Below are 19,292 nucleotides of genomic sequence, written 5' to 3'. Positions count from 1 at the left end.
AGCTCATGTAAGTCGAAACTGCCTGCGAGCTTCTCCTGTACTATACGGTAATTCCTCTACTATGTGACAGTAAGTCACTTGGTTATGACACAATCGTTAGCTTATATTTACAAAAACGTCTGCTACGGAGCCATAACGTGAGGTACAAGGTAATGAAGCCTTTTATACATTGTCGTGTTTCTTTGGAACTAAACAACGGACAAATAGAGTCTTCAAACATTTCTGATGTAAAGTTATTCGCAGTCAAGTGACGTAAAAAAAAAATGGCGGTCAGCGGAATGCTAACAGGAGGTGATGGCCAGTTAGCAACAAAATGGCGCCATAGATGGCTCGAGTTCTGAAGCGAAGCTTACCCCCTTGGGAAAATGACCCTGAGCCTGAGTAGGCTCGGTGGATGATGGCACACTGATTGCCAAGAACATTTTTAAAATGGCATTTCATATTAAAAGGGTTGCTGACTCACTCTGTAGATTGAGGTTGGGGCACTGTGGGTTAATTTACTCTTTGTGCATTGTAGGAAAACATGTTTCTGGCTTGTGTGAATGTGGGAGTGTTGAGACAGTGAAGCATGCTTTCCTAGAATGTAAAAAATTATTGTGCAGAAAGAAAAGTATTGTTTATTAGACTTGGAGTTATATGTTTTATCTTTGTTTGGACACAGTGAGAAACATCAGCTGATATCCAAGGCAGGTTCTTCAGTTATTGCATGATACAGGTCTGTATGTAAGAAACTAGTTCAAACTTTGACCTGTGGGGGGCAGTCATACGCTTAGCAGCGTCTACTCTGCCGGAATCCTCCAAGAAGAAGAAGAAGAACCCGAAGAAGAAGAAGAAGAAGAACACGAAGAACAGCGAGAAGAACGAGAATTACAGTCAGGTTACAAAACCAAAGCTGAGCTTCGTAAAAACGCTTGAAACCGTCCGGGCTTGGGCTACTGTTGCGTCGCGGCGAATGGGGTTTGACAAGTTCTGCAGTCTGGACAGTTCCGATCCATTTTGGGTAAGTTTATTTTCACGACCTTCTTGTCTTTTCATTTATCTTAGAACTCTGTCCAGTTGTTGTTATTACTTAGCCTCCCCCGGGGACATGCTAATATACCCTTATTAGCGCCGGTTAGATAGGCTACACCGCCCTGCCCAAGCTAACTAAGTAACTATGGCTACGGCTTAGCTAAGTGTTCCATGTTGTCTTTAATACCGAGAACGCGGTGTCTCGAGACGAGAGAAGTCCGTGTGAGAAACACATCGCCAACCTGTCAGCCAGACACTTTAAAAAAGCGTCTTTCATGTAAGCTAACGTTAGCTCGTGTCATGCCATTGTAGGAGGCTGTTATATATGCCTCTAAATAAACATGTAAACTACGTGTTTTACAGAGCCACAAATGCAGCACCTGTGAAAAACCCACGGAGGAATAAAGTGTGTTAACAGAGTTGGAACTGCAATGCTTAGTAGCGCCACGAGGTGGGGACGTTACCTCCCTCTGTTGTTATGGTGATGTAACGTTACTACGTTACGTGTGCAGTCAGTCAGCCAGTCAGTGCTGCTGCAGACACACACACACACACACACACACACACACACACACACACACACACACACACACACACACACACACACACACACACACACACACACACACACACACAGGCATTGTCTCGCTATCTTTGTGGGGACCCCTCATTGACATAATGCATTCCCTAGCCCCTTACCCTAACCTTAACCATCACAACTAAATGCCTAACCTTAACCCTTACCTTAACCATAACCTAATTCTAACCCAAATCCTAAAACCAAGTCTTAACCCTCAAACAGCCCTTTAAACTTGTGGGGTCCAGCATTTTGGTCCCCACAAAGCTGTCGGGACCCCACAAGTATACTGGACTCCCAGTTTTTGGACCCCACGAATATAGTTAAACAAGCCCACACACACAGGAGAGACTTCACTAACGAGTTGGTGCTGGTTATGCTCCATGTTCTACTGCTCATGTCTGATTATAGCACCTGGCACTGTATTGTCCATGTTGTAGAATAAAGTATCCGTTTGGAAGCTCCATTCAGTCGTCTGTGGACTCTTAGTCTGGATCAACGGAAGTACTTTCCAGGATATATATATGAGGGACATTGTTGCCACGATGTCAGCAGCAGTGGCAGAAAAAAAACTGTCCTGTCTTATTAGTAGTAGAGATGTTCCGATACCATTTTTTTTCTTCCCGATTCCGATACCTGAAATTGTGTATCGGCCGATGCCGAGTACCAATCCGATACAAGTGTGTCATATATTTTATAATGTTTTAACAGCTGTATACTACTATCCCTGTATGGATGCGATATTATTTCTCTTTGTTGTCGGTCTGGCTCAGGTTAAACTCTTTGTGAAACATGAACAAACACAAACAATGAATGCCACAGAACTTTCTTTTATTATCCAGTTTGACAGTCAGTTATAATGGAGAAAGATCATAAATAAACTACTTTTAACGTAGATTTGACTCCCGGGACAGTCATGGGAGTCGCAGGACAGTGTACAGGACAGTTCCAGTTATTGTTGGGTTGACTATAGTTGCTTTCAGAAAATATCGATACATAATCATCTATAATGTGGATACGATGACTATTGAGGCAAATAATAGAACAGCTAGTAAGTCCGGTAAGAAAATGACATCACTTTACTGTAATGCAGCCTTTATATACCATATTATCCCATATTACGATATCCGAACTCTAAGACGAGATCTAGTCTCAATTTACGATATCGATATAATATCGATATATTGCCCAGCCCTCATGCTGTATTGAAGAAGAATTGAAACTAGCGATTGAGAACATAAACTCCTTATGAAAATGTTTACTGACGTAATAAATCAAGGGAGAAGTAGGCTCATTTTCTCATAGACCTCTATAGAAACCTTTTTTTTTTTTTTTTTTTTTGCAACCAGTGAAGCCACTCCCTGCTGGAAATTAGATAGAATGCAGGTTTAAGCCACCTCATCATTGGCTTAAATTTTCAGACCCGGATGTTTCGTCCATTATTTGGCACTGATTATTGTCCACTAAAGACAATTCTCAGGCTTCATCTCCACAACAACAATTTGGTTTGAAAACAAATATCTTTTGCTACGTTTATGACTCGCGTCCACAACACTGCAGCGTTTCCAAGTTCCTAAAAGGTAGAAATTTGGCAACACTGCCCCCGTATTGGTTTGAAAACTCCAGGGTTGCTTTATAGTCTGGACGGGCCCAAACGGAGACCTTTGGAAAATGAGGAAGCACATCAAGTCTTATCGGTTAGGCAGCTTACAGACCTATCAGTAACCGTTCCACCTCGTCATCACTCCAAGATAATAAATCCCTGCTCTTACTTTTCACCGTTCTCTTAACAACATATTAATGATATTATTTTTGGATTCAACCCTTTTTCTTCTTTCCTCTACCAGGATTGGAACCGTACATGGTACACTGCTAACCCCGACCTCACCCAGTGCTTCCAGAACACTGTCCTGGTGTGGCTGCCATGCCTCTACCTCTGGATGTGTGCTCCCATCTACCTCATCTACCTCCGCAGCCACGACCATGGCTACATATGTATGAGTCACCTCAACAAAGCTAAAACTGTGAGTGATTGAATTATTTTTTCATCCCAATTCCAGAAATTGTCACATAGTTTATTTTGTCATTCCTGCTCTCCATGTCAGTCCGCCCTCTCATTGTAATCCAATTATTTATCCGAGCAGCGCAAACTCGAGCAATACACAGGAGATGAGTGCATAAAGCTCAGGTTATACTAGAAAAGAAGTGGTTTGTATGACGTGTTGTCTGACCACAGCGGATGGTGTTTATAGTTGTACTGACGAAGAAAAAAAAGCCTGTGTAAGTCATAACAGTTCGCCGAAAAACCGCAGAATTACACTGAGTTACAATGCATAAACATTAAATACATTCCTCCTTCAATATATACACGTTTCCTCTCTCTGGCTGGTCCGCATGTATGCACTTTCTGTTTCTCGCTGTCTCTCTTTCTCTCTGTATCAAATTACTTGAAATATTATTCATTAATTTCTAACTCTAATATATCTGTAGTTAGAAACTGTTTTGCTATACCTCACAGTGGCTGGCATCCCTGCTGAGGAACCCATTCATGCAAACACTGACCAGCGTCCGACTTATGGGCAGAAATATGTCACTAGAAACTGAATTTGAATCATAAATATTTGAATTTGAATTGCTCATCTTGAATAATGGCATTGAAACCCTGAATTTGAATCACATAATTTGAACTTTAATAATTGCATTGAGAAACTGAATAGCATAATTTGACACTGAATGTATTAGTTTGGAACGGAATTCCAACAAACTTGAAAGGGAATGTAATATTATGGAATGGAATTCAGTAGCTCTGAAGTTGTATTTGATCCTCACTGAAAATTCAACACTATACTTCCACATTCACTTATGAAAATTGAAATTCATTTCATGCAAAGTTCACTGAGACACGTATCCGGTCGTTGAGGAAGACCAATCGAGTGCAGATTCACTGAATTCACTGTGCGTGTACGCTGGTTGAATTCAAGTTGCTCCAGCTGCTAAATGAAGGTTGGGTTTTTGTCACTTTAGATTTAATGCAATAAACAAACTTGTACAGGGACCAGAGTTCTGTGAAAGAGTTTTCATTGTGACCAGAACAGTGTGCAACACAGCACTCCATTGTGCTCCCTTAAAACACTGACCAGTTACTAGTGTCACCTGTAATCAGCATATGCTGAATATGATCCAGAGTTAGCCTGGAAATCCAGAGCCAAATCCGAAAGATTAAGGGGTCTGGCAATGAGTAATGAAAATGGCCCAACTCAAGGGGCGGAACCAAGAATGCATTTGAAAATCTCACAGCACGCAATTGGATAACACTACGACCAATCACAACAATACACGGGGTGACAAATGCAGAGCCCCATACGCTTAGCTACCAGAGGAGCTAACTGGTGGATTAAACTCTGAGCTACAAGTGGAGCTAACTGGTAGATTAAACTCTTGCCGTATCCGGTCGGAAAAACAGTATTGAGACAGTGAAGCAGTGTTTACTAATGACTTTGACGTCGCAGCGCTGTCGTCATCTGTTTAGCTTGCCTCTGGCCCACCTATATCAGATACACCGATGTGATTGGTGCAGCTCGGTTACAAGGGGATAGTTAATGAGCATCATTACAGAGTGACTCGTTGAGCAAATTCTAATTGTGCTCTCGCGAGAACTCTGTTTTGTGATTTTTATTTTACTGTAGTATGTTTTGAACTTATTTTTCTTAAGACAACCTTCCGCCACAGGGTATAGTGCACATCCTCTTATTTCAGTGAAGTCCTGTAACGTGTCTGTGTATAGAAACAAGGCTGAATGAAAGCTCCAGTAAACTCCAAATAGCTACCTAATATATCATATACACATACAATCATCTTGGCCTATTTAGAGTGCTGAGATGTTACAATGTTACAGAGGACTTATTTTATTTCTTTGTTCCAACTTCCAGGTGGCGTATAGCCTATGTTAGTCATGAATAAATGATGTTAAAAAATGTATGAATGACTCATTCTTGACAAAAAAGGCAAAATAGCTGTGTGCGCGGCGTGCGCACATTTTGAATAATGTTGGGCTGTAAACGGGTTCAGGCTTTGAAAAAGCTGCCAATCAAAATGTACTTGTCGGGCTCGGGCCGACTTCTGTCGGGCTTGGGCCTTGTACAACAAGTCTGAAAGCTTTGAGTTGTTCTTCTCCCCACAGGCTGTTGGCCTTCTGCTGTGGATTATCTGCTGGTCAGATGTGTTCTATTCTTTCTGGGAAAGAAGTCATGGCACCAGTGTCCCCGCACTCGTCCACCACGTCAGTCCTACCTTACTGGGCCTCACCATGGTGAGTTTATCTTTGTCATGTATGGGTGTCTCAATGAGAAACCTAGCATCTCTCTTTGGAGTAGAGCAATCAAGTTTGGATTTGTTAATTATAATGAAAGTGTTTTTTATTTAGATGTCCTTCGTTTATTTTAATTTCCCTGAAATGACTAGCTGAGTTTAGATGTTATTTCATTTTAGTGAATTAAACCATAGAAATTCAATTGAATGCTGTCTATCGACTGTAGAGCTTTTAAAAAGGTTAAAGTCTATTCCTCCATTCAATTTCCTGACACTTATCAAGTCTCGGTCCATAGTAGAGCTGGGCAATATATCGATATTTTATCGGTATCGTGATATGAGACTAGATATCGTCTTAGATTTTGGATATCATAATATGGCATTAGTGTTCTCTTTTCCTGGTTTTAAAGGCAGCATTACTGTAAAGTGATGTACTTTTCTGAACTTACCAGACTGTTGTAACTGTTCTATTATTTGCCTTTACCCACTTAGTCATTATATCCACATTACTGATGATTATCTATCAAAAATCTCATTGTGTAAATATGTTCTGAAAGCACCAATAGTCAACACTACAACATCGCTGTGGTATCGATATCGATGTATTTGGTCAAAAATATCGTGATATTTGATTTTCTCCATATCGCCCGCCCTAGATAGCAGCAGATTAAACATCAGACCTCCTTTCTAGCTCCGTTCTCCATTCCCTCCTGTGGAATCCCAAAGCGTCCCAATGCCTGATGGGAAATTGGGAAATGGAAAACACATTGTGTTCAAGAGAAGTTTCCAGTCCTAAAAAAAGAGAACTGTTATAGCCATTTTGATCTTGTGAAGAAGGTGTTAGAGCTGCAACCAAAACTGGAACAAAGCAGAGCTGTCAGGTAGAAATTGTCATTAGTTTGTAGACTGTACTTTTTGAACTGGACCATAGTCAGAAATATGTACTGACTTTCTTGTTATTACACCACACGGAAGGCAGCTTACAATAAAAAAAGGTGTGTTTGTTTCAAGTAATATCTGTACGTATTGTGTGTGTTTTTGCTCCAGTTGTTGGCCACCCTGGTAATCCAGTATGAACGGATGAAAGGGATTCAGTCATCTGGAGTCATGCTGATCTACTGGCTGCTGGCACTGCTGTGTGCCACAGTCACCTTTAGGTCCAAGATCTTCCAGGCCCTGGACCAGGTCAGTCTCACACCAGCACAGCTGAACTACATTTGGATTAATAGAGTTCAAAACAAACCTATGGATGTGTAACTGGTTTGGTGTAGCACATGTAATTAATAATTCCCAAGTCCTTTAAAGGAACATGCCGACTTATTGGGACTTTGTCTTATTCACCGTATACGGTGAATAAGACAAAGTCCCAATAAGTCGGCGTGTTCCTTTTTTAAACACAATTACCTTCAGAAGAGACAATGATTATAGCAAACGTACCCCAAACAAAGCAATATCTTACACCAGCAAGTTCCATGGGTTAAAATCTGTGTCTGTTTTTTTTGTTTGTATTTTAGCCGTTGACGGTAAATGTGTGGAGGTACGCCACCTTCTATATCTTCTATGCTCTGCTGCTGATTTCACTGTTCCTGTCCTGCCTGACGGACCAGCCCCCCCTCTTCTCCCAGGCCATCAAAGACTCGGTGAGACTGCCTCACACTGTAAACCTGTCTCATATTTCATAATCTCTGTCCCTCATATATACTGAGGTATTGTTGAATATCGTTTGCAATACTAAAGCCAAATTGAAACAATGGCAGCCCCTCAAAACTTAAGCTACATTTACATTGCTACATTTTGGTTGAAAAAGGAATATCTTCTGCTACGTTTGCCCCTCTCATTCCCCCCTGCTCTGGTGTTTCCAAGCCCCAAAAACTGGAGACATTTGGAAACACTTGACTAAGCTGTTAACGTTACCATGGCAACCACCAGCAGTTGCCAGAGTCTACATGCTGCCTCCTGTTTATGTAGTATACCAGAATTTTGATGAGATATGAGGTTTGGAACATGTTAATTTAAGCTGAGATTAGTTCTTCTACTGGAAATAAATACACTTGGTGCACAGAGATCACTTTTGGCTCAAAACCCCCCTTGAAAACCAAAACGTTACGGTGTAAATGTAGCCTAAAAAGACATAATACATCTCCAGGTGGTTGTGGAGTAACAAGGAGCGTCTTTTGTTTCTATGATCTCTAAATAGCTGATTTATGGCTGTTATAATGATATTCTTTGGGGAAATGTAAGTCCCACTGAATCTAAAAATTTGTGTTTGTGTCTGGGTTATCAGATACGACCAAGTTATGACTCCGAGAAGGAGTGTGATATTTTTTTTTTTTTTTTTTTGGTACTAATTGTGGTAATCAGCATGCTAAAGGCTAGCTCATTAGCGGTGGTGTCGCAACCACTGCTGCACTTCCAGCTGCTGACTGTGTTGGTGGGCCAAATATAAGAACTATCTTCTCGTTTTCAGAACTCCAGCATGCCCCTGTCCTTTTCACCTCACACAGTATCTTTGTTTCACGTCCTGCAATTTTAAGCGTGTAGTCACAGTCATTTATTTGCTTCCAGTTGCTAGTCAGCCCATCTTAAATGGATGCACGGCTAGATGCAAATAAAATAAAAGGGATCAGTATCTCCGCAGCAGAATTCTTTTGGTCTAACTGTAATGTTTTTTTGTCTTCAGAATCCCTGCCCTGAGCCTGGAGCTTCTTTCCTCTCTAGAATAACCTTCTGGTGGATCACCAGGTAAGCAGACAATTAATATCCCAGTGTTGTGGATATTCAGCGTATACGAACGACGACAACTTTAGGCAGACAGACAGTTTAGACTCCTTACTTACAGATTGGACATAAGTTACAACAACTTCCTGTCTCCTGACATTACATCAAAATTCCTGGTCAACCAGCTATAAGAGGACATCAAAGTATAACAACTGTAACTTCCTGTTGCCAGTAGGCGGCGCTCTTATTACAAGTCAATACTGGTATGTAGGTGTCCTCCGGCCAGGACCCTTTTAAAGCTTGAGCAGTTTGGGGGCAGATTGGACGATGTCCAGTCTATTTCCAAACCATTTCCTGTTTGGTGGGGCAACACCAGGCAGTCACTGCCTTGCCATGCCTACACCGTATCACAAAAAAATAAAAAGCTTCACAATTTAGCTTTGCAAAGGTCTTTAGATTGTACTGACCAATTTTGAAGTCAATCGGGTTAAATCTGTAGGAGGAGTTTGTAAAAGAACAACCCCTAAAAATGGTGCAATTCAGTATAGCTGACTTCCTGTTGGGTTTAGGGGATGGCTCCAAGATGCTTTTTTCTTTTGTAAGTCTGAAAATGATACATATGCCTACCAAATTTCATACATATACATTAAAGTAAAATGGGGGGTGCTATCCAGCCAATTTTCCACACCTTAGCCTGAGACCCATATCATATCAGAGAGAGGGGGGAATGACCTGCATCAAAGGGCCGCAGGTCGGAGTCGAACTCGTAGCCGCTGCGTCGAGGAGTAAACCTCTTTATATGTGCGCCTGCTCTACCAACTGAGCTAACCCACCATGGGTACCACTTAGCATGCGTTTTTGAGCAGCCCAAGTGCCCTCTAGCACTCTAGCATACTTCCAGTTTCATGTCACTTTGTTAGCTTGTGTGTTGTACTCAAACTGTAGCCTAAGCTAATGGGAGATTTGCTGTTATTGAATGCTATTGCATTTCTTATGAATAAGTGTTAGTGTAAGCTATTGCAAAAGCGACATTGCATTTAGTTTTTAGTTTAGGTTTCATTATTGTATGTAGTTTACCTTTCAGACACACATTGTGTCATCCAGCAAATGTGCCTGCGTGACGGAGAAAACATAATGAGATGCAGTTATCAAGTGTGCACTTTACTAAACAGAATAGAGCAGAGTACACTGAGCACAACATTACACAAGCGTTTGTAACCCGCTGGCCTTTTGATTTTCTTTTCTTTTTGCCAGTCACGACCAACCTGTGTTAGTTGTGTCTCTTCTGCACCTCTGAAGCCTTTTGTGTTGTACCACTGGACCTAAATGCCTCCCCCTCGTCTCTACCAGGATGATGGTGACAGGCTACAAACGCCCACTGGAGGACAAGGACCTGTGGTCTTTGAACTCGGAGGACCGCTCCCAGAGAGTGGTTCCTCAGCTGGTGCGCCGCTGGAACACAGAGTGCCAAAAGATCAAAAGGTCAGGAGCTCAGTATGGCAGAGAATGCTACCGCAAGAAAATATGTACAGACATCACAGGGTACCCTGGTGAAACTCCTCCTCCTACATGTAGATATATCCACCAGATCTGATGTACAGTACATGGAAACAGGGATATGTTGCTTTCCTTTGGTACATATAAGTGTTGCTTAAATCTTTTGGCCAGCTGGTTTCGGTCTGAGGTCTCAACCAACCTGTAGTAACTACACCTAAAACAAATCCTTTTCACTTTTTCTTTATTGTTATAATAAGAGTTTGTGTGGATATCTCATCTCGGACTACAAGTTTTGCAGGTCGACTGCGTGGAGAAAAAAGGTCAAACCCTTCTCCTATCTACAAAGTATTTTTGATTTGAGAATATTGAATTGAAGCCGTTTGCCTTTCCTCCCATTCTCTCCATTTCAGGACCGAGCAGAAAACGGTGTACTCCCCCAAGCGGGTCACGCACACTGAGGGCAAAGAGGGCCGAGCTGTTGAAGAGTCTGAAATCTTGATTGTAAAAAACTCCCAGAAAACCAAGGAGCCCTCGCTGTTCTGGGCACTGTGCCTAACTTTTGGGCCCTACTTCCTTATCTCCTGCCTCTATAAGATCATCCAGGACGTCCTCATGTTCGTCGGGCCTGAGATCCTCCGGTGAGAAAGCTCATTTTTTGTCACTTAACGACCAACGAAAAGCTGGTCTGAAGTCAATAGCCCAGCATTTCATTGTTATTTAACAGCAAATTAGTAAAATGTGCCTAGGCTTATGCACAGCGCACGCACACTATGCTTGTTACACACACACAGGGAAGCGCAGCAGCACACAAACATGCAAAAGATTACAAATACAAATATTACGATGCAAATCCGCCATCATAACAGCAAAGCACCAAAGTCCAAAGGGAATGGGAGATGACCCTCTGATTGGTTAACTGCATGTTACGCCCAAAACACACCTATGAATTAATGAAGACACCAAGTACAACCCTTTTGAACCATGCGCCCGGCACACGGACCCTTTTTGCTGCCGTCAAACTATCAAAAGTGGATTCGGACACGACCTAAACGCACCTGCGCCAGGCGCTTTGCGCCGTGCGCTTAGATCGTTAAAATAGGGCCCTTAGTGTTTCAGCTCCAACCCCAGTGGGATTGGGGGACAATGAAGATAAAAACATAACTCAAAGCGGTGAGTAGGCTTACTTTCATATCTTATAACAAGTAAAAGGCTTTAGTTCTTCAGTCAGTCGCAGCTGTAAGATATCTGTTAACAAAAAACACGATAGTACAGTCTTGCAAATTGCTCTGGCAACATACGGCCCAAAAGAAGGTGAGGCAGATAAGTCAGTCTCTCCGACGCCAATCTATATCCTTTCATTTAGCACTGTGGAACCCAGTCTAGACCAGTCTCCTAGGTCAGTGATTCCCAACCAGGGGTATGTGGACAAGCAACAGCTGTACCAATATAAAGGCCAGATCTAATGAGTCAAGAAAATGACCTTTGACCTTAACTTTTTTTTTTTTAAATGCCTTTCTGGACAGTGTTGATATGACCGTGGGGTACTTCTGGGGCACGGTCAATCTCTAAACTGTGTGCACCGCGTTGCTACGGTTTTCCCGGTTGAATGACACGTTTCCTCGGGAAACAAGCCAAGGCTTTGAGATGTGTTTTCCCCCGGTTTGGTGGGTGTGTGTCTCTGGTTTATTGGTCGTGTCCCAGGTGATACCCAATCAGCAGAGACGTGTCTGTAAACTCGTGGTAATAAAAAATGCAGAGCGTTTGCACACATGACAGGGTGTCTCCCCCTCCCCAATTTCAGGAAATAGACTTCAGATACAGTATTAGGGGACCACTAAGGTCTATATAAAAGAGACTTCAGATACAGTATTAGGGGACCACTAAGGTCTATATAAAAGAGACTTCAGATACAGTATTAGGGGACCACTAAGGTCTATATAAAAGTATCCAAAGAGCACCATGTCATGGGACCCAAACGCTTCAAATTATTTGCTAAAACTAAAGGAGAAATGGATAAAACTTTCAGCTTCACTTCCAAATAGTAGCAGTAGTAGTAGTATGATTGTTGCCCAAACCAACCTTAGTATTGGCAGATCAGCTGTATGAAAAGCTTACAGAATCCAACTTATATATAATCAATGGTGTTTGGAGCATACATTGGGAATCGATGAAAGGGTGCATGAGTTCATATGACAGGGCTGTGTGTGGGGGGGAGGGGTAGGAAACAACTGCCCAAGGTCACATGGGGATGCCTGCTGCCTTTTTGAAAGAGGCAAAGACATTTTTGGAATCCAGCTATTGTAGTTACTAGATACACAGACCTATTTTTAAGCACAGGATGTACAGTCACATCATCAGCAGGGTTTTCTTTCACCTGCGAAATGGCTCCGAATCTTCCTGAAAGGGTCGTGTGCAGAGCAGGTTGTGATGATGGTGGCTTTGTGTAAACCAGTCCTCTAATGTTCACTCTCCTCATCCTGTCCAGGCTGCTGATCGGCTTCGTCAATGACTCCAGTGCCCCCTCTTGGCAGGGTTACTTCTACACCGCTCTGCTCTTCATATGTACCTGTGTGCAGTCGCTCATCCTCCAGAAGTACTTCCATGTTTGCTTTGTCTCAGGCATGCGTCTGCGCACTGCCATCATCGGAGCTGTCTACAGGAAGGTACGGGACATTTAAAGATTATTTTTAGGCCTTTATTTCCACAGGACAAATTAAGACATGAAAGGAGAGAGAGAATGACCTGTCGGAGTTGAACCCGAAACTATATATGCGCGCCTGCTCTACCAACTGAGCTAACCCGGCCGCAGGGTACGGGCCATTTAAATGCTATTTCAAAGTCATTTTAAAATGTCTTTCTCTGCTTATCTTGATGACTATAGAAATACGATAAAGAACAGAACAGAAGAGAAAACGACAAGCAATGAATTGGATGAGTCCAGGCACTGCTCACTCCTTCCTCTGTTTTCACCCAGGAATATGTTGTTGCTAGGGCTGTCAATCGATTCAAATATTTAATTGGGATTAATCGCATAATTGTCCATGGTTAACTCACGGTTATGCCACATTTGTTTTGTATCCGTTCTAAATTTACTTTGTTATATGTTGTTATAAATAAAGTTGCTAAGAGGGTCTGAAAAGTCGCTTAGTTGGCAAGGCTGTTCCCAAACTACGGAGTGGCCCGAGGCCCAAATCGCAGAACGCACGTTCATCAGGCATCAAAAGAATTGGTGGCGTTCAAAGGAATTTGCGTTGACTCATTATTATCGGGTTCATTTTGACAGGCCTAGTTGTTACTTGCCGGATTTGGCCATCGTTGTATTTTGAGTAAAACTTACAGTAACGTAGAACGTCATTTTAATGAATGGCCTGATTATTGTCCTGGTCGGGTGTGTGCATTCTTTGGATGTGAATTTTCCAGTTGGACTCTTACCTTTTGTAGGGACCTTTCCCTCCCTGAATCTGCTCCCTCAGGCCTTGGTTATAAGCAGCGCGGCGCGCCGCACCTCCACGGTGGGAGAGATCGTCAACCTGATGTCAGTGGACGCCCAGCGCTTCATGGACCTCATCACCTACATCAACATGATCTGGTCGGCCCCTCTGCAGGTGGTGCTGGCCCTCTACTTTCTCTGGCAGGTAGGGTTACAGAGCAACAATGGACTGTCACTCAGGTAGTAACACTAGCTATCATAACCAACAGTCGCCCCGCGATGAAGGAGTCTTCCATCAGCGGATTCTGGGCTAAGAAAAACACACGCAGTAATAGGGGCATTTTGAAATGCTTCCAGTGATATGTGAGGTGATTCTACTCTAACCCTGTTATAGTGCTGATGTTAGTCGTAAATGCTTCTCAATGACTTTTATTATTATTTTTTTTATATAATCTGTTGCTGTGCAGAACCTGGGTCCGTCCGTGCTGGCTGGAGTGGCTGTGATGGTTCTGATGGTTCCTATTAACGCTGTCATCGCCATGAAAACCAAAACCTACCAGGTGGGACTTCTCCACACACTGGGGCAGTAACAAATAGTGTCGTTTAGTGGTCATTGACTATCCCCCGCTTTTTTTGCACTTCTTCTCTAATCTAAAAGGGAAGAGGGCTAGATAATAAATACATTACAAATACATACAGTTTTGAAATTACATAAAATACAATTTGAAATACTACACAGAAAACACACGACGAGATAAGTACATGGGTGAGTAAGAGAGGGAGAAACCATTAAAATATTTAGCTGGAAAAATGTATTATGTATGTAAATGTCCACAGATTTCATCCATTTTATAAATGTTATTTGCTTATTGGAAAGCATCAACAGTGGCTGACACACAGCAGAATGAGATTCAACATCAATTATTAGTATCAATAAGTATCTCAGATGGCAGGTGTAAATCGTAAGCATCAGAAATTCCAAAACGCAGCCTACTGACCACAATGAAACGCCACAATGAAAGTGCAAAGACAGCCCTCGCTTATTATCTTCATTTTGCACTTCTGGTTAGCGCTCAAGAAAAGATCCGCTGCTTTACCGCCTTCGTTTCATCAATGCACAGACGGAAGACGCATACAGGCCCTACTCGACTCCCGATGCTAGCACCGAGGATGCACAGCTAACCTTGTGCCCGTTTGGAGCACCGTGTTCTCATGTGTTTTGTCTTTTTAATCTGTTGTGCACGTGTGTTGAGCAGGTGGCTCAGATGAAGAGCAAAGACAGCCGCATTAAGCTGATGAACGAGATGCTGAACGGCATCAAGGTGCTGAAGCTGTACGCCTGGGAGCTGGCCTTCAAGGACAAGGTGTCGGAAATCCGTGAGAGTGAGCTGCGGGTCCTGAAGAAGGCCGCCTACCTGGGGGCCGTGTCCACCTTCACCTGGATCTGTGCACCGTTCCTGGTCAGTCCAACACAGCATCATGTAGGGCCGCCCCCTCTTAGTCGATTAGTCGACTAATCGGTCGTTTTGGTCTTAGTCGACTAAGATTTCTTTGGTCGATTAGTCCATTTTTTATGCTTATTCATGCTTAATTACTTATTTCCAAGAAACTTCTGAGCACATTTATGGTAAACACAAGATTTAAAGTGGTGCTTTCGCAAGATTAATTGTGGAGAAACTCAGTTTTACAGATGGTTAATTAACTACATTTATATTGTGCTTTTCTAGTCTTAACCACCTCTCAAAGCACACAGCTATGTCAATTAAATCAACTAAAGGTAAAGGTACTTTATTTGTTACATACACATACATGTAGCGAAATTCATTCTCTGCATTTAACCCATCCCTCAAGGGAGCAGTGGGCAGCCAATGACAGCGCCCGGGGACCAACTCCAGATCTGATCAAGGGCACTGCCTGGAGAACCTAATACATGTTTTTGAACTAATCGATTAGTCGACAAAATCGTATAAGTGTTAGTCGACTAAGAATTTCTTTAGTCGAGGACAGCCCTAGCATCATGTAGTTTAGGTAGTCCAGACAACCAAAGCCAACGCCAGCATCCATACACACTGGACAACATGACGGAATCACAAGATCCAATTCGACTTTTATTCATAGCACATTTAAAAAAACAACAGAGTTGAGCCAAAGTGCTGCACAGTCGAGAGGCAGAAAAGGGTCACAATAATACCTAAAATAATAAATAAATACATGAAAACTATACACAGAGAAAAACAATGAAACCACATATAAGGAAAACTCTCATGCCGGTCTTCAGTCTCGTCTTTGGGTCACAAATGTCACAGAGTGTCTAAAATTCAAAACAAGCTGCACTTCACTTGTAGGGAAAATTATCCAGATGTGTCTCTGTGTCTGATCTGTCTCCCTGCTGGCTCACCGCACAGGTCGCCCTGTCCACGTTCTCCGTGTTCGTGCTGATTGACGAGCGTAACGTGCTGGATGCCGAGAAGGCCTTTGTGTCCCTGGCGCTCTTCAACATCCTGCGCTTTCCTCTCAACATGCTGCCAATGGTCATCAGCAGCATGGTGCAGGTCGGTGTGCTCGGCACTCACTCACTCACACTCCGCTGTCGCCGTGGTTCCACTGTCTAGCATTGTCTTTATTGTTTGACTTTTTAATTAGTAAGGAATGAGCTATGGAGAAGTACAGTGTTTGAATTCAGTCATAGAATCCAGCTGTCAGGATAAAAAGAAAAAGCTTCACCCGGCTGAAAATAATGGCGTTCACTCTGAGCAACAACAGGAGAGAGAGAGAGAGAGAGAGAATATCTGGATCTTCACAATCACATTCCCACTGTTCTAAAAAAACTTCGTGGTTAGCCGTCACTGGGTTGCTTCCAAATGTACTCCAGTATTTTTATAACCGTGACTTTTTTTCACGCGGTTCGGCCTTCCGTCCACACGAAAACGCAGTTTTCAGGGCACTGTAACCGAACATTTTTGAAAACTCCGGCCAGGGTGAGCATTTTCAGGAACGCCGGTTACAGTGTTGACGTGTGGACAGTATAACCGGGTTTTTGCCTTGCGACGTCAGAGTGTGGCGCCGTTATCCGCTGTGTTTGACGTCATATTGTGCGCCGCTAACTGCTTTGTTGATGATTCTTTGCAATGGCTTGACAGCGTGTTTTTGCGTTTTCATGTGGACGGAGATTTATTTTAAACCGAGCATGTGTGGACGGGTTTTTTTTTTTTAAAACGGAGGAGAAAAAACTCTGGTTATATAAATACCCGTGTCCGTGTGGACTAGGCATTTGTCTGTGTGCGCCGTAGGCCATAACGTTTCTCTGCCCAACGTGTGTGTGTGTGTGTGTGTGTGTGTGTGTGTGTGTGTGTGTGTTGCCTTTGACCTTATTTTCTAACCATGGCTCACTGATTTGTAAGTGTAATAAAAGAGTATTTGGACTGATAGTGCAGAGTGATGATAGGTTTTGTATTTAGCAGGGGTCTTCAACATTTGGGCCTATTCCTAAAAGAATTCTACACCATGATGATGAATGAATGCAGTGATTTTAAACATTTGAAATGTAGCATTTCACTATGTTGCTATGTCCTAATCCAAGGCCCAAATCCAACCTCCCATTTTAAGTCCCAACAATAAAGTATGAACCTTCTTCAAAAAGGTAACACCTTCTGGGCCTATAACATCTGCTAAAGCTAACACTCTCGGTGTTTCGGTGTCGGCCGAGAAATTTGCAATCGGCGCATCTCTAGATGCGTGTTAAGTGTGTGTGGATTGTGTGTTGTTGTTCTCACATTAATCATCCAATATTACAAAAATGTGCTACGACTAATGGGAAAGCGCTGTATTCTTTTTGTGTGTGTGCCGTAGGATGTAACGTTTCTCTGCCCGACAGCGGTATGTGTGTGTGTGTAATATATTTCGGATTTTCAGGTCGATTTTAACGGACCTAAAAATAAGGATAAGGATGTCTAGCCTCTCCGTCTTTTTCTGGCTTCTAACTGAATCTCTGCGGTATGAAGTTTGGTTTCTCCCCTGCGTCCCTGTTTGTGCTTTTCAGATATCTGCTTTATTTGGCTTTTATTCTGGCTTCTAAATAGCGACCGCAGACGTTGGGCCATGAGAACAGGAATGTCTGTAGTAAAACCCAGATATCCCTGAATTTGGGTACATTTCATGAAATTAAAAATAAGGTTATTGTGATGTATGAAATACAAGGTGAGCAATCCATTATTTGTTTAGGTTCCTCTTTTTCACTGATTGTGTTCATTGTTTTTGCAGTCTACACTGCATTCCCTAAAATATTATTTGGAAGCCATAAACCTTATTTTAAAATGAATTCAGATGATTAGAGCGATTCATTTGATCATTCTTTTCATTTACATTGGAGCCATTATTTCCATGTGCTCTTTTCATTTGATCCTTAATTGTGAAGCACTTTTGTGAAGTCTGTTTTTTAATATGAGCTCTATACCGTAGATTACTCATCGATCATCCCTTCTCATAAGGATGACTGAGATATTGCGGCGCCGCTATTCTGTTGGAGAACCTTAGCAGGAGAGTTTTAACATCTGGCCGCTGGTGATTTCCTCCCTCTGTGTCCTATCTTCAGGCCAGTGTTTCCTTGAAGCGGCTCAGAGTGTTTCTGTCCCACGAGGAGCTGCAGGAGGACAGTGTCGAGCACAAAGCAGTAGCAGGCTGTACGTTTTTACATCTCTCTCTCTCTCTCTCTCTCTCTCTCTCTCCCCCTCTCCCCCTCTCCCCCAGTTGTACATTTTCGCATGATAGATAGACCTTTATTAATCCCAAGTTGGGAAATTCTGTTACAAGCAGCAAGTTACAGAGACATACACACACATTCACTCACACACATACAGAACGTACAAGAAATATACTAGAAATAATACATAAGATCAAAATGGCAGAAATACTGAAAAAAAATACTCAGAGGGATGAAAAAGAATGTACTGTATATACAAGTGTATATACCACAAGTGTATATACAGTATACACCCCCACCAGGCCTAAGCCATTGGGGGGAAAACGTTTAAATTGAAACTGCAGTTATAGTTTAAACTTAAACATAGTCCTATTTTCTAATCTCCAGTTGGCTTTTAGCTCTGACTTGATGTTAATTAAGATGGATTTTGCAATTCCATCCATCATTTTGTATCACTGAAACTATTGGGCTCTACATTAATGCTGCCATCAGTCTGTGACGGACACTTGCCACCTAGCCTAACAACTTTTCTGGGGGAAACTCTGAGGTGCTCCTCTGTTGGGACCAGTGTGGGGTGGAGAAGGTGGCCGGGGGTTATCCATGATAGATAACCGTTTGTTTCGGTGAACAAACCGTGTATGTATAGGGTTGTATTACACACACAGTATATGAATATCCCTCTTCTCTCTTCCTCCCAGCCACACACAGTATCTCCATAGTGGATGGAGTTTTCAGCTGGTCCAGAGCTGAAACCCCGGCCCTCAGCGGGTACGTGTCATCTTTCCTCACGGTGCATTACTGCGTTCACATTAGAGATGGTCATTAGAGATGGTATCACCGATACCAGCATTTTATGCAGAATTGAAAACTTTCAGATACTGGTATTGGAAGATCTCTAGACCTTAAAACAATGCTACTGAGCCATATGTAAAACAGAAAGAGTTGCTATTGTTCCTCTTGTCCATACTGACCTTCCTTCCTAAAGAAGTTGGAATGCAAGTATTGGGGTCATACATAGTTTACAATGTAACTATTTATAAATGTACAAACAA

At 42.4% G+C, this 19,292-nt stretch overlaps 1 protein-coding gene across 1 annotated transcript in view; it reads left to right on the top strand.

Annotated features, from left to right (window-relative positions):
• Window positions 1–827: 827 nt before the first annotated feature.
• Window positions 828–19,292, top strand: part of abcc1 (ATP binding cassette subfamily C member 1 (ABCC1 blood group)) — a 35,323-nt gene continuing 16,858 nt past the window's right edge. The window contains exons 1-15 of the mRNA XM_028598933.1: window positions 828–1,000; window positions 3,436–3,612; window positions 5,769–5,897; window positions 6,944–7,081; window positions 7,411–7,536; window positions 8,577–8,638; window positions 9,965–10,096; window positions 10,522–10,749; window positions 12,597–12,774; window positions 13,585–13,746; window positions 14,009–14,101; window positions 14,798–15,001; window positions 15,947–16,093; window positions 18,133–18,220; window positions 18,939–19,008. Coding sequence (XP_028454734.1) covers window positions 953–1,000; window positions 3,436–3,612; window positions 5,769–5,897; window positions 6,944–7,081; window positions 7,411–7,536; window positions 8,577–8,638; window positions 9,965–10,096; window positions 10,522–10,749; window positions 12,597–12,774; window positions 13,585–13,746; window positions 14,009–14,101; window positions 14,798–15,001; window positions 15,947–16,093; window positions 18,133–18,220; window positions 18,939–19,008 — 1,982 coding nt within the window. The 5' untranslated portion in view covers window positions 828–952. The remainder of the gene's footprint in view (window positions 1,001–3,435; window positions 3,613–5,768; window positions 5,898–6,943; window positions 7,082–7,410; window positions 7,537–8,576; window positions 8,639–9,964; window positions 10,097–10,521; window positions 10,750–12,596; window positions 12,775–13,584; window positions 13,747–14,008; window positions 14,102–14,797; window positions 15,002–15,946; window positions 16,094–18,132; window positions 18,221–18,938; window positions 19,009–19,292) is intronic.

Source organism: Perca flavescens, chromosome 15 (assembly GCF_004354835.1).
Source record: "Perca flavescens isolate YP-PL-M2 chromosome 15, PFLA_1.0, whole genome shotgun sequence".
In the NCBI taxonomy this organism is placed as follows: domain Eukaryota; kingdom Metazoa; phylum Chordata; class Actinopteri; order Perciformes; family Percidae; genus Perca; species Perca flavescens.
The sequence above is the reverse complement of the archived record's forward strand: the minus strand, read 5'-3'. Positions and strand labels throughout refer to the sequence as shown.